The 16063-nt window shown below is 38.6% G+C and overlaps 1 protein-coding gene across 3 annotated transcripts in view; it reads right to left on the reverse strand.

Annotated features, from left to right (window-relative positions):
- The window catches only part of LOC118745588 (protein lap1), a 191804-nt gene that overhangs the window by 39762 nt on the left and 135979 nt on the right, over positions 1-16063 (reverse strand). Inside the window, exon 6 of one of the 3 annotated variants that reach the window (XM_036479090.1) lies at positions 7364-8179. The exons of the other annotated variants lie outside the window; for them this stretch is intronic. Within the exon in view, the coding sequence (XP_036334983.1) occupies positions 8099-8179 (81 nt within the window). The 3' untranslated portion in view covers positions 7364-8098. Of the gene's footprint in view, positions 1-7363; positions 8180-16063 lie in introns of those variants that run through there. 3 annotated transcript variants of the gene reach the window in all.

Here is a 16063-nt window from a genome sequence, read left to right on the forward strand (position 1 = left end):
CATTTCGGATGATGTAAATAGCAAGGTAGGTCATTAATAAAAATTAGGAACAGGAATGGGCCGCATTGTGTCCCCTGAGGAATACCCACGCTTCAACGAATGAAGTAGATTTTGTTAAGTCAATCTGCACAAACAGCTTCCTAACTTTAAGAAAACTTAAGAAAAAATGGAGGAAAGAACCTCTTAAGCCGTACATATTTATTTTATGCAAAATAATAGAGGGATCAACCTTATCAAATGCTTTGGAGAAATCGGAGTAGATAACATCCTGCTGTGATTTATCTTCAAAAGAGTTGACTGTTGTTAAAAGATTAGTACATGTAGATCGCCCATGTTGGGCCTCATTTATTAATGTATTTACAAGATTGAATAGCTTTGTGTTGATAATATTATCAAAGAATTATTGCAATTGTGCTTTATTTTACAATTGTCCTATAATTCGTGACATCATTTCGATCCCCTGATTTAAATGTTGGAGTAATGGAACATACTTTCAAGCATCCAAAAATTTGCCTTTTCGGATGCTCAAGCTAAAAATCGAAGCAATAGGCCAAGCAAAGCTTCACACAACTTTTTAAAAAATATTGGGGCAATACCACCAATATCTGCGTTAGTATTAGATTTTAAATTAGAAATTACTAGCCTCACATCATTTTCAGATATGTCAAAAGAGCATATCTCATCCAGCGGTAATAATTGCATGTACTGTTATATGAATCGATGTATTTCTCATATGTCTGTTGGGGATTCAATCCCCACGTGATACACACATAAACGTATTTGAGCTAAACAGCGATCACTAAGTCTGCGTTCAGACACGAAAACTCGAGTTGCTTACTATCGGCGATTTCTCTTTTGGTGTTGCCCTTTGCATTCACACACAGCAGCATTAGCAGCAGTGCCGATCAAACACGAGCTCACAAAGGATCAATAGATGGGTATAAGCGACGCGAATGCGCTGTACCTCATAGATACACACATAAACGTAATTGAGCTAAACAGCGATCACTAAGTCTGCGTTCAGACACGGAAACTCGAGTTGCTTATTATCGGCGATTTCTTTTTTGGTGTTGCCCTTTGCATTCACACATAGCATCTCTTTTGTACGCAATTAATGTTGTCAGCTGTGAACCGACAACTTGAATGAGACGAACGTGAGCACAAAGCGTGTTGCCCGAGTAGAGCAACTCGGTACCCGTCCCCTTTCCTCGTCGCTCTCTCCCCTAGAAGCTTGCTCAACAAGAGTTTCCGTGTCTGAACATCGACTGATTGAACTTGCTAAATACATACACTTATGTACATATGTACACATGTATAAACGAAAGACAAAGCATCGCTTAACACTCATGTACAGTATGTGGTTGACACAACAAATTAAGCATATGTATATTTGTAAATATGAACATACATACATATGTATTTATGTATGTACTTGAGTTATTTCCAAACAAAGTGTACATGACAAGTATTATTTATATATTTTTTAAAGATTGGTAAAGCCACCCTCTGAAAAATTTACCGCCGTAAAAATTTGTGCAGAATACGAAACTGCTTTCAGGCTCTTCAAAGATAAATTTTGTTTTCTTAATTTTGCATTTTTGTAAAATACTTTCCAGAATGTCACTTTTTTAAAAGTATGTTAAAGGATTGAATAAGTTTAGAAATTTTTAGAAAAAAGTATACTAACCGATAAACATTGTACCGATTTTTAACATTAAATGCATGCTTTTTAAACATTTGCGTATCACTTTGAATCTCATTTATTACATATGTAAGCCAATGCTGAAGTTTTTTCCACCTTCTTCATAACATTTTTCATGATTTTATGCCATGGTTTTTTTTGGGAGGCAGGATTTTAGTTTAGCCTGCGTTTCACCAGAATCATTTAAGTGAAAGTTACTTTAATTTTCGAATTTTTGGTTTCACCAATCAATTTTGATTTAATTGACCTATGCTCTTCACTTAAATAAAAATTAAATCAGAATAACCACACTCAGAGATGTTACAGGTTTAATCAGCTGATCAATATACACACACCACAATTTTGTGTATCTGCCAGCCCTGTATACAGCCCTGCTTTTACAACACAGCGTGCCAAAGCTTTCAAAGGCTTTCAGTACAACCACTTTTTACTCCCTTAAATAAAGAGCTTATTGAAACTGAAAATAATTTAAATGAGAATTAAATAAAAAATTAAATTAAAGTTAATTTCCACTTAAATGAGTTTGAAGAAACGCAGCCTTAATCTTTCTTCGGCAACAATTTCCCGTATATGCCATTTGAACACATTTGGAGAAAAAAGTATTTTAAATAAAAAATCTTTTTTCACTTAAAAGTGATATTTTTTTAGTGCAACCATCTTGCACAAACACTAAAAAAAGGGCGATGACGAAATCGCAATAGAGTCTTATTTCACGAAAACATATACCTCCTTATTCTAGAACCCGAATTTTCGTAATTCGTAGCTATGCTACGAAAAACGAAAAATCTACATGCTGCAACCCTTGCGGAAACATGTGCAGCATTGCCAGCTATCAGTTGTTTTTCGAAGATAGCTGAATGAAGGCAAACGAAGTGGAAAGGAATTTAAAAAACACTCATGAAGTGCTTATTTGTAGTAAAATTGTTCGATTTTACATATTTTGAAGGCACTGATGGATTCTATTGCATTTGCAATTATAGCAGCGGAGTAAGAGCGCGCTTTGGGAATGATTTCACAAAGATATACGGAGCTGTCGGGCATATTAACAATGGGCGCAACTATGTCAGCTTCTGGTTGAATTGTTGAACTCCTCCTATGCCTGAAGAACTGGTTCTCAATCCAGTTAATGCAATAACAGCTTCTTCCAAGCCATTGAAAACATGCACTTTGTTATGTCTACCACCTGTTGCACTTGCTTCTGCCTTCGGTCGCGCTTAGGGATTATAACCCTTACTAAGTAGAATTCTCCTTTCTGTGTTGCCCGAGATGAGGGGCTTCCGCATGTCAAAGGGATACAACACTCTTGTGCATATCACTCCGGTTACGCTATCGACAGTATTTTTGCGCAGAACACACGTCGAAATTTGCAAAAAAGTGCATAGTGCACACCGAATTTATTAATAAGCTAGTGGTCGGAAATTTGAAACATTTATTTTAAATCAAATTTTAATCCTTGGATTACACGTGATGTTAAAGTTTATGGATTCGGGTTATGTGTTTGGAGACAACAACCGAAAATCATTGTACAAATAACTAAACCGGACCCAAGTTTCTCGATAATGGGCAACAAAGATTCTTTTTTGCTCGTTTATATAAAGCAGTGGATAAAAATATATGTATATGCGAAAGGCAAATTTATCTGTTTAAATGAACACCACTAATATTTCCTGCAAACATACATCGATTTACATCTTTTATCTTCTCCGACACAGAATTGTTTTCGTACAAAAATACGCAAAAAAGCGTACTCGTTCGTTTTTAGGCATGCCATTGTTACGAATTTCGAAAGTTCGAAAATACGATTCGGATTGCAGCATACCATTTCTACCATTCGTAGCAAAATCCGAATACGAAAGTGTTGCAGAATAGGGGTGATAAACAAGAAAATGAGAAGAGTGGCATTCAGGAAAATTCGGAGGGACAATATTATGATAGAAAGCCACGCTTCTATATCTATACTATTATATAAAATTGATTGTATGGAAATTTTTTGTAGCGACTTATTTCTCAAAGCACTAAACCGATTTTAATATTTTTTTTTTTTTTTAACGAAGCATTTGTAAAAAGAAACCGAGTGGCATACTTATTTTTTTATTCTTGGAAGATAAGCACCATTTTTTTGGGTGTATAGTTGCAAAAAAATACAAATGCGTACAAGCGGGGGACAAAAAACAGCACTTCGTTTGGAAATTACCAACTTACATATCAACTGCTTTTCCCCTGCCGAATGAACTGGAAGGCTGCGTTTCTCCAAACTTATTTAAATGGAAATTAACTTTAATTTAATTTTTTATTTAATTCGCATTTAAATTATTTTCAGTTTCAATATGCTCTTTATTTAAGTGGGTAAAAAGCGGTTGTAAAACAGAGATGGCCAGCGAAAGCTTTCATTTGCACTGAGAGCTTTTGAAAGCCTTGGCACGCTGTGTTGTAATAGCAGGGCTGGTATACAAGTAAGCAGCAGACAACAAAACTGTGGTATGTGTATATCACTGATGGGCACTGTCTTGCCCGCGGGCAAAGCCCTTTTAAGCTTCCTTTACATTTTGTATAGACGTGTGCAGAGTAAAAGCTCTCTCTGCTCATCGCTGGTGTATATTGATCAGCTGATTAAACGTGTAACATTTCTAAATGTGGTTAATCTGATTTAATTTTACAGCAACAGCAGCCAAATCAACACTTTTTAGAAATTTTGTCTGCCTGTATGTTGGTAAGTTTGCACGCGCATCAGTCAAATGCCAACTTCAAATATTAGAGGCCATTTTTGTAAATTTCAGTTAAAGCAAATTGATAAGAAAAAGTAAATGTTGAAGTATGGCTGTCAAAAGAAAGAGGTTAAAGAGATCCTACCGCCATACCTACACAAAAGCGTTGGGCTGAGTGCCATGCCTAGGGTTGGCGGACGTACTGCTTTTGGGAGTAAACGTACTCCTTTTTATTGCATTGTACTCCCTGAAAAAAGATCTGGAAATTTACTCCTTTTTTAGTTTTGTACTTCTTTTGTACTCCTTTTTCCCGCTATTCATTTTTAACCGACTTCAGTAAAAGGAGAAGGTTATCAATTCGTCGGAATATTTTCTTTTATGTATGTTACCGCATAACTTTGTACCATGTTAACCCATTTCTATAATTCTTTTTTTAAAGGAAAGGTGGTACCCCAGAGGTGATCCCACACTAATTTGGGTTAGATCCGTTCATTGGATCCTGAAGGAATTAACGATAATCTTAAATTTTTATATGAGAATGAAGAAGACGGTTTGGTTTTTAAACGACTTTACAAAAAGGAGAAAGGTTATTAATTAGTCGGAATATTTCTTTTTTTTATGTACGTTACCCCATAATTTTGGGCCACGTTAACCGATTTTTTAAAGGAAAGATGTTACCTCACAGGTGATCCCATATTAATTTGGCTTAAATCCGATCATCGGATTATGACGAAATTAACGATAATCTTAAATTTTTATGTGAGGTTTGTAGTCGGTTTTTTTTTTCTTAAAAATTACTTGTTTATCTGCCATTCGTTGAGGGTGATAGTAAAAAAGTATAACCACGGGCGTAGCAAGGTAGGTACATGGCGTTAATTAATAAAAATCTGAAAAATATTAAATTAATTATAAAGCGTAAATTAAAAAAGGCCATATATTCAGGAAGAGTCTGGAATTCTTTTAAGTAACTTAGTTATTTTTTTAACCGACTTCACAAAAAGAAGGTTATCATATATTTTTTTTTATGTATGTTACCGCATAACTTTGTTAACCGATTTCAATAATTCTTTTTTTTAAAGGAAAGGTGTTGCCTCACAGGAGGTCCCATACCGGTTTAAATCGGATAATCGGATCATGAAGGAATTAACGATAATCTTAAATTTGCATATGGGAATTGAAATCGGTTTAGTTTTTCGCTTAAAAATTACTTGTTTACATTAATTGTTGCTTTGAAAAAGATATCTAAGATTGGCACTTGCACATATGTATGTTAGAGGCCGGGCTTCTCCTCCGATTTGTGGCGTTTTTCATGGCAGAAATACTCTTTTTGTTTTTTTTTTACTTCTTATTTTTTGATGTTGGGTTGAATTGGGCTTGAATCCAGGCCCTGCGGGAAGGTAGCGCGCACTGCTAACCACTACAGCGGTAATTTGTAACAATAAATTGCACAAACAATAAAAAATTGACTCCTTTTTTATGTTTGTATTCCTTTTTTTTCTATCGATAATATAAATGTGTTCTCCGTTTCAGAATCTGGCAACCACAGCAATGCCTAAACAAAAGCGGCAATGCTACGTCAAATGAAGAAATAACACCAACAATAGCGTGGGCAGAAAATGCGCTTGTCTATAATTTTGACTGGTAATAGCAAAAACATGGTTCATTATGTTCTAAAAACAATCTGTGTGAAAGATTACAATTTTTGGCCATTGTCGTAGGCTCGCCAAAGTCCATCAAAGTTCAATGTGCGCAAAAAATAAAAATTAAATACATTATTTAATATTTTTTTTTAACTAAACTTGCAATTATCTTCGAAAGTATTAGTCCTACATAATTTGGTATATGGTCCTTTTTTGTAGGGAATCGAAGTAAGCACTTCAACTTTGATAGACTCGGGCGAGCCTAAGATATTGACCAATTTTTGCTATTACCAATCAAAATTCTAAAAAACCAGATTTTCGGCACACGCTAACCAAAATAAACATAGGTTTGTTTGTGTGAACTACGAAAATGACAGTTCGCCGTTTTCTGCAGCCAACTTCACTTCCTAACGTCAAAATCGGATTTCTAGCCGCTAGGCGTTGGCGCCGCCGTATGGACAGCCAGACAACGCTGACGCTTATGTTTAGGGATGTTACAGCCGAAAATATTTTTTGGAATGTTGCTACATGTTTGAAAATCTTAAATTTAATTTAGTTATTACTGGCAAATACCCGGAATGCTTCGTGCGCCTTAAAAGTATTTTTTTTTTGTTACTCCCTCTCACAACATTTGAAAATATTAGTTAATACTGCAGGACATATTTGTATAGTAGGGAGATTGTTTTCAAATTAGATAAACAAACATATTTAAGTATTGAATTAATACACGTTTGAGGAAACGGTGCGTTAGTAGACTCCAGTTATAAGTTTATAAGTTAAATTTCCAAAAAATAAACAATGCTTCATAGATCGAAATTTCTTTTTTAAAAATCTTACTTCATAAAGTTCTTTAAATATATTTTATAAATGAGGCTATAAGAGTTTTTGGGGAGAGTTACAACACAAAAAAAGAAATAAAATGCCAAAGCTTGCTGAATTTCGTTTCAATTCTGATTCTGGCTGACTTCCAAAACGTCAATTGCTTTGCATACGTACAAAGTATAATGTTCTATAACGCCGAACTACAAAATATTACAATGTTGATGCTTCTTTTGTTATTGGTTACCATTGGTGTTTTAAAAATGGAAAATTGGGAAAAAATGTTTATTGCTGTATTGAATATTTAAAATATGCAATGTATAGTTTGAATACCGCAGTATAACAGTATCCAATCATTGTATGGATATGTTTGGGAAGCCTCTTTTTTTAAATTATATTGCTAGTAAAGAAAACTGGGTAGGCAATCAAAGCTTTTACGAATTCGAAAGAATGATGACTCCTTGCCTTATTTGTTAACCTATATTTTTTATAAGCCTTGTTCTTTAATTTTTTTTTAACTCCAATAATCTAAGATTAAACCCAGGGAGTTTATTACTGTCCTGAACACGTTTCATTGGTATAAGATCTGCTTCAGTTGAAATCTGGCAGGTATTAAGTAACAAAAAAACTAATTTAAATATGAATAATTCAGTCGAAACTTTTTTAGAACCTTCTTTTATTTCTATTTAGATGAAAGATTTACAAATATTATTAGAATTAATTTCCACGCCAAAATACCCGTACTTTAGAGATGACTCCCGCCATTAATACTTGGACATCCCTTTCGTTGATCGATTGAGCCTGTTTCTGTGGAACTTCGTTATTCTTGAAGGTGTGCATTTTATTTTTTTTTTAATTTCGATTTCATATAGGCCCAATAACGCTCGATCGTTTGGAGCTCTGGGCAATTCGGAGGATTGGCTTCTTTTAGTACAAAGTTGATTCCATTTTGTGTATAAAACTCTTGCGCTTTTTTGCACAATGGCATGTTGCCAAATCAGGCCAAAACAATACAGGCTCTCAGAACAACACTCCAGGAGCAACAACACGTTCAGAGAGATTCGGATTCCTTTTCAAAGTCCTTGGAACCTCCTTCTCCACTATTTGATTTATAGAGCCAGATTTTGCGCCAGATTCCGCCTTTCTCTCAATGCATACATTTTGTACCGTATACCTTCGAATTTTCAGCAATTTTACTAACCAACATTGGAGATGTGTGGAATTTGAGTGAATTAGTCCAAAATCAATTTTCTTTGCTGAAGTTCTTTGCTCTCCACATCACTTATTTTTAAAGTTACGCATATGAAAATTAACTGTAATAAAAAACAACGATAGCAAAATCAGAACACTAAATAAACGGCTGATCAAGTAGTCGATAATAAAGTTATGCTATGTATAGTGCTGCCAAATTTCAAATGAAGCAGATCTTAGATGAAGCAATAGTTTTTAAAAATTAGTTTCGCAAGAGATTGTACGATATTTGCGGATCACCTGAAGCATCTAAGACTATGTTCAACCAGGCCAATTAGCTGAGGCAATTAAGCTTTAAATTGCGGTATTGAGTTTGGTGTTCACACCCACGTCAGCTGCGCAATTAGCGATACGAAATCAGCTGCCGGATTACCTACAGTGATGGAAAAGTTGGTACAACCTTTATTTAGTTTGAAAGTACAGTCGGTAGAAACACACAATTTTAAGTACATTTGGAACGTAGCCAAATAACTTCTCAGAAAATCAGTTCTTATTTTTATTGACATTTCAATGTTATTTTTTGGTGCGTGCATCTGGTCTAATAGCTTACCTCCTTTGTGAAGGGGCATACAAATGATGCAGGAGGGTGGTCAAAGTAACGCAACTGTAGTTGATTTCGCCAGATAGATAGAAAATATTTCTTTTTTACAACGTCAGATCGAAGAACTGTGATTCACCTTTTCTACAACATAGTTTTGTCTCGCGCTGTTCGAAGAGATTCTTTTCATTGCCAAAATTTGTTTAATGTGAGTACAGAAGTTGAATTGGTTTCGATGGGAATTGTTATCCTCCTATTTTCTTTATATAGAAATAAATATTTACTCTTTAAGTACATCTATCTACTTTTAGGTAAATTATTCCGTAAATTGGGTACAATTTTATAATTCAATTTTCCATCCCTGATGGAATATCAGCTATAAAAGAGGACCAGACACAACCAGCTGATTGCTCCTTGTTCAATAAACATACCTCCATCAGTCACTGACTAACGTTGATACTGATCGGTCGATTCTTCTCTCAGCAAACGTGTCAAAACAATTTTTTGCATATTGCATAAATACCAGCAATTACCTACATATAAATACTTACCATCAATTACCAAACACCGTTAAGTTAAACAAAAAGACAATATAGAAAAACAAAAACAAATATTTCCACAAACAAAATTAGTTACAATAAACAAGTGCAAAATGAAGAAACCACCTGATGTTAGTGTAAAAAACTCTTCACCCTACCTCTGCTTCGAAATAGACAATAATAAAGAATTCACCAACAAAACAAATGGACCCAAACACTTGGTCCCCTTGCCGTGGGGATGAGGCTTAAGTGGTGGTTTAAATCTTCCTTCGGGGGGCTTTAAGCCAGCATCTCGCCCTATCCTTCCCACAAGCTAGCGAGGATATAAATCCGTCCGGTGCTGGTAGCAGACCCACCCTCGCAGATAGGCCTTCGGGAGGCAAGAGCAGCCCTGTCGGAAGACGAGCTAGCCCTGCTGCCGTCCCCGCCACTCCAGGAGGCAAGGGAACACCGACAGGTGCAACCCCTAAAGCGGCGTCGCCGACATCAGACCGCATGGCTAAGCCAGCGGCCTCTGAGGTTCGCCATTCTGGCACTAATGCTGCAGTTGTGCGGACACCGGCTGGTTTCAAATCGGCCTAGATCCAGGGCCTGGATTCCACACTTCCACACGGACTCACGGAAGTGCTGGAGTGGATACGCATGGGCAACCCTGAGCTACCTACTCAAGATTGGAAGGTAGCAAAGATAGGCGAGATAGACGAAAAGCGAAGGTTAGCTGTAATAGTCCTCAACGAGGAATCAGTAGAACCACTTGCCAACCAAAACTGGAGTATAAATTATGGCTTCCAAGCCTTGAACCTCCACGTTTATCGGCAGGACGTGTCAGGGAAGCAACACCCTACCGACGAAGCGAACGAAGCAGAAAGTGCTACTGACGATGAAGAGGCATCCACCTCCGGAATGGTAGGCGAACTCTTCGAGAAGGTGACTCTAGAGAAGGGGGCGGGGGACCACTCCGACTTTTCCGACACCATGGTGGAAGGAGAAGGGGAGGATATCCTCCCCCTTTCAGATGAAGAGGATGCCAACCAGACTGTGGTTGGCTGTCCAGCAGCAGTACACGAAACTGATGGTGGGGATAGTTCAGATTAATCTCCACCACTGTAAGGCGGCCTCAGCCGCACTTCTCCTCCGCCTCGCCGAAAGAGAAGAGGAGATCGCACTCATCCAGGAATCTTGGGTCATAAAAGATCGGGTTTGTGGATTGAATATGAAGGGATATAAGCTGATCTATGTCACTGACAAAGGTGAACCCAGGTCGTGCATGCTGATAAAAAAGAGTATTAATGCATTTCTTTTGATACAATTTTGCGATGCGGACAATGTCATCATAGCAGTGGAATCAAGCGGAAGGTATATTTGGCTGGCTTCCACATACATGGCCCACGACGCAGACACACCACCTCCACCACAATCTTTAAGAAGCGCGGTAATGGAGGCTCCTAGACGCGGCACTCCGATGGTGATAGGAGCAGACGCGAATGCCCATCATCACATATGGGCATACAGCTCAGACACAAATGAACGCGGTGAGTCGATATTCGAATTTATTATGTGCAATAACTTACACGTTAGCAACGTAGGTAGATACCCCTACCTTTGTGACGTCTGTTAGAAGGGAGGTCCGTGACATTACATGTGTCAATGAGCAGGGGGCAGGACTCTTGAATGACTGGAGAGTCTCTAAAGACAACTCCTTTTCAGATCACATGTACGTGGTTTACCTATACGTACCAGTAAGAAAACAACAAGCGGTCCTAAACCGCAGAAAAACAAATTGGAAAAAGTTTGAAACAACCTTTTCTAATAATATCTCCGACCTCAAAAATCAAATAAACTCGGGACATCAACTTGATAACGTTGTAGACGATATAACTAAAGCATTTAATCGTGCAGCAAAAGTAGCCTGCCCAATCAGGGCAACAAGTAGGAAGCCAAAACCTCCATGGTGGTCCACTGAAATTGCAACCCTCAGAAGGGAATGCAGATCGAAATTTAATGAAGCTAAGAGATCCAACTCTTGGAGTGAATTTAAAGACTGGCTACGCCGATTTAAGTATGCAATAAGGGACGCTAAGCGCTCCTCATGGAGGAACTTCTGTCAGAAGATAGAAAGTACCTCGGAGGCCAGCAGATTGCGGAAAGTATTATCTATGAGTCCCAGCAATATTAGCTATCTCATCAAAGAGGATGGTGATTGGACAACTAGCAGGGAAGAAACCTTAGAGCTTCTAGTACAAACCCAATTTCCGGGTTGCCTCCACAGTAGAGTCACCAATACCCGGATCACAGCCAACCATGATGACATTCCAGCGAATATCATTACCGAGGGGAACATAAAGCGTGCTATTAGCAGCTTCCAACCTTTTAAGTTTCCGGGACCGGACGGCATTATTCCCGCTGACCTACAGCATACTGCAGAAAGGATTGCACCCATACTCGTACCAATCTTTGAAGCAGTGTTACAACTTAATTATATACCCCGTAAATGGAGGGAGGTAAGAGAAGTTTTCATTCCCAAGGCAGAGAAAACTACACACACGAGACCAAAAGACTTCAGACCAATTAGTCTGTCGTCCTTCCTGCTGAAATCTCTAGAGAGACTAATACATGGGCATATTAGAGACAAGATAGGCTGCAAACTTTCGGCAGCCCAACATGCCTACAACAAGGGGAGATCAGTTGACACAGCACTCCATTCCTTGGTGCACACATTATAAAGAATACACACTCGCGGCCTTTCTGGACATCGAGGGTGCTTTCAACAATGTATCCCCTGCAGCGATTATCTCATCCCTGACAAATCTGCGAGTACGCAATTCACTAACCTCATTTATTGAACGAATGTTAATCGGTCGAGAAATAAGCGCAGGATTAGGTGAATCAGTAATAAAAAGGTTCCCCGTCAGGGGCACACCCCAGGGGGGAATAATATCACCGCTTCTGTGGAACGTAGCAGTAGACAGCCTTCTTCGGGAAATTGAAGATATTGGCGGTCAGATAATTGCATATACCGATGATATTGTAATAGCTATCTCGGGTAAACACCTAGCAACATTGACAGATCTGATCCAAAGATCCCTCAACAAACTATCCCTGTGGTGTAACAGGCGAGGACTGGGAGTGAATCCTGAAAAACAGACCTTGTGCTGTTCACTAGGAAGCACAAGATACCTGATCTCGGGAGCATAACTCTAGAGGGCAATACCCTCGCAATAAAGGAAGAGACCAAATATCTAGGTCTCATTGTAGATAGGAAACTAAACTGGGGGCCCAACGCTGCAGATAGAGTGCGCAAGGCAACATTTGCACTATATTCCTGCAGCAGGGCAATAGGGAAAAGATGGGGGATGGACCCCAAAATAATACACTGGCTATACACGGCGGTGGTTAGGCCAATTCTCTATCACGGTATAGTGGTATGGTGGAACACCCTTGAGAAAGGGGTAAACTTCAAAAAAATGGACAAGGTTCAAAGGCTTGCGTCCACACTCATAACTAGTGCGATGAGAACAACACCATCCAAGGCACTGTATGCCCTACTGAATTTTCTTCCGGTGGACCTACATGCCAAACAGGTCGCAAGTGGTGCGGAAATTCGAATGCACATTTTAAATAAGTAGTCAAACACCAGTCATGGTCACGGTAAAATACTAACGGAGTTTCCGGGGCTTCCCGGATTGGTGGACTATGCACTTCCGGAACCTGCACCCGCTACAGCGTTCGCGACCCTCCTACCCTCAAGGGAAGAGGGGATGCATGACGTTGTAAGTAGTGGAGAGTCTATCCATGTATACACAGATGGCTCAAAGCTCGAGGGAAGGGTTGGAGGAGGTGTCTACTCCCATCACCTGGGAATCTCCATAAGCTTTCGGCTCCCTGACCACTGTAGCGTTTTTCAGGCTGAACTGATGGCAATCGGCAGGGCCACTAAACTGGTAAAGTGTGATATGATATCCTAAGTTTATATCTTCATCTTCACTGACAGCCAGGCGGCAATAAAGTCCCTCACGAAGCAGTCGACAACCTCCATGGTAGCCATGAAACGCCGCGCATCTCTTAACGAGATGGCTGAGTCATTTCGCCCAAAGGTGATATGGGTTCCGGGTCACTGCGGCATAGAGGGGAACTGTAAGGCCGACGAACTGGCGCGACTCGGCACGAAACTTCCTTTTGACGATATAAATGACGAAATAGGAATACCCTTGCAAACTTGCAAGCTACTTATCTCCGAGAGGCTTACTAAAGTAGCGAACGACAGGTGGCAGGACGAAATCACTTGCAGAACTGCCAGACAATTATGGCCGGTACTCAGCGCCAAACGCACTGGCCTACTACTGAGTCTAAATAAGCCCAATATTGGATTACTAGTAGCTGTAATAAGAGGCCACTGCCTAATTGGCAAGCACGCCTATCGACTTGGCCTACGTTTACACGACTTCTGTAGAAGTTGTCAAGATGAAGAGGACGAGGAAACGATTCTGCACCTGTTGTGCCAGTGCCCTGCTCTATCCAGACGAAGACTCTCCACTCTCGGTAGGCAATTCTTCGACAACTTGGAAGACCTTAGATGCGTCGAAGTCAGGGATCTTCTAAAATTCGTTCTAAGTTCAAATTGGTTTTAGGGGGATTGGGAGTTGCTGACCCCACTTGCGGCATCACAATGGGCTCTGAGCCTAAGTGCGTCTTGTAGACGACCGCGACAACCTAACCTAACCTAACAGAAAATGTATCACTAAACTACACCAAAGGCGTAATATACAACATGACCTACGAGAAGTTACGGAAGACGAAATACTTGACGAACTTAAAACACAAAATATTGTAGAAGTTAAAAAAATCCTTCAAAAAGAAACGAAAAACTAGTTGAAACCGGATTAATAGTAATTACTTTCTCAGCCCTGAAGTTACCAGAATATATCTATACAGGCTACCAAAAATCTTATATTCGCCCATATATTCCGCTTCCACTCCGCTGCAAAAACTGCCCACGTCAACCAAGAAACTCAGGAAAAATGCCTCAAACCTCCAGTGTGTAACAATTGTGCAGCAAAAAATTACAACGAAATCTCCCACTCTACATACAATAAAATTTGTCCAATCTTTATAATGCAAAAAAAAAATCCAAGCCATTAAAACTCTACAAAAAGTTAGCAACAAAAAAGCTACCCAACTATACAAAGAAAGACACAACAGAACATACAGCAGCACTCTCCGCTCACAAGTGACGTACAGCGCGTCAGAAGAGGATCGCTCACCAACTCAAATACCTTCTCAGCAAAAATCTCCCAACAGAAAGAAAGAAAATGCAATAACCCAAGAAATTCCAAGCTGCTCAAAGTTAACTAGTGCTGAGCTCAACACATTAAGCAATCAAAATTTAAATACAAACGCAACCAAACACAAACAAGCTAATAACCCAGAAAACAACAATAAACAACTACTCTCACTACACCACAACTCCTCAAAACAAATACAGATTCTACCACGAAATACACCAAAACGTTTCCGCACTCAATTTAAAGCAAATAAAAACAACAGCAACTTAACAAGATCCACAAAACCCAGCAGAACATTCAGCGACTCCAGTGACGAGGCGGACATATTTATGGAAACGTAAAAATGGACAAATACTCTCTAAACATATTACAATGGAACATCAAAGGTTGCGTTAATAATTATATAGACTTACAATTAATAATTAAAAAATACAACTATAAAATAAACTCCCTCCAAGAAACTCATATACAAACACTAACCAACTTACCAATACATATTAATTTTAATATTTACATTTCCACCGCAAAAACCAATTTGTTTGGAGAAGCAGCACTGCTGATCCACCAATCAGCTCAACATAAAGAACTTCGCGCAAGTAACAACTTTGACACCATAGCAATCACAATACAATCTAAACTAAATTTCATTATTTACTCAACCTACATTTCTTCCAACAAACAATTTACTTTGTATGACCTTAATAGCGTGTACTGATCTCAAAGACTTCCCATACTAATAACCGGCGACTTCAACAGCTGGCACCCCAGCTGGGGGTCAAAAACAGAAAACAAAAGAGGAAAAGCCATGTCGGAATTCATATCAAACCCAAAAACCATTATACTAAATGATGGTTCCCAACGCACTACTCAACCCGACATACCCTGACACACATTGATTTAACCTTAGGCTCACCTATTCTAGCCCTACACGCAGCATGGAAAACAGAAACTAGTCTTTCGGGAAGTGACCACTTTCCGATTATCACTCAACTATTCCCCATCAACGACTCAGAACGCCCATTACCACGACCGAAATTTAACAATAAGAGGGCCGATTGGCAAACATTTTACAAAATGGCAATTAACATGCATGCACAACGACCCATAAGCAACAACGTTAGCAAGGAAACTGCAAATATTAAAAAAATAATACTGATGCTTTCCATTTCCAGACAACCGGTCAGGTACGAGCATGATTTTTAATTTCGACCAAACTCAAATACAAAATCACATTTTCCCGCTTTTTATAATCGAAACTGTATGGTGGAAAGTGTGTTCTAATATCTATTTGATACACAAAAAATGATCACGGCTGTATTTGTTGCTGATATATTACATACATATGTTCCATTTAGTTAAAAAATATAAGAATATTGTAGTATGTACCACAAAAACGTACATTTTCTATAAAAAATCATAGCTCAGAAAAAAAAATCTTCGCTATTAGAGATTTGGGTTGATTGTAGTTCAAAGTGTCTCTTTCCCGGTAAAAAAGTTTGCGAGAAAAAAATACACTTTTTGAGAAATTAAATTTAAAAAAAAATTTGCACTTTTTGTTTATTGTTAAATAAAAAATTTTAAATAATG

The sequence above is a fragment of the Rhagoletis pomonella genome, unplaced genomic scaffold, assembly GCF_013731165.1.
Source record: "Rhagoletis pomonella isolate Grant_MI unplaced genomic scaffold, Rhpom_1.0 Rhpom_scaffold_00009, whole genome shotgun sequence".
In the NCBI taxonomy this organism is placed as follows: Eukaryota; Metazoa; Arthropoda; class Insecta; order Diptera; family Tephritidae; genus Rhagoletis; species Rhagoletis pomonella.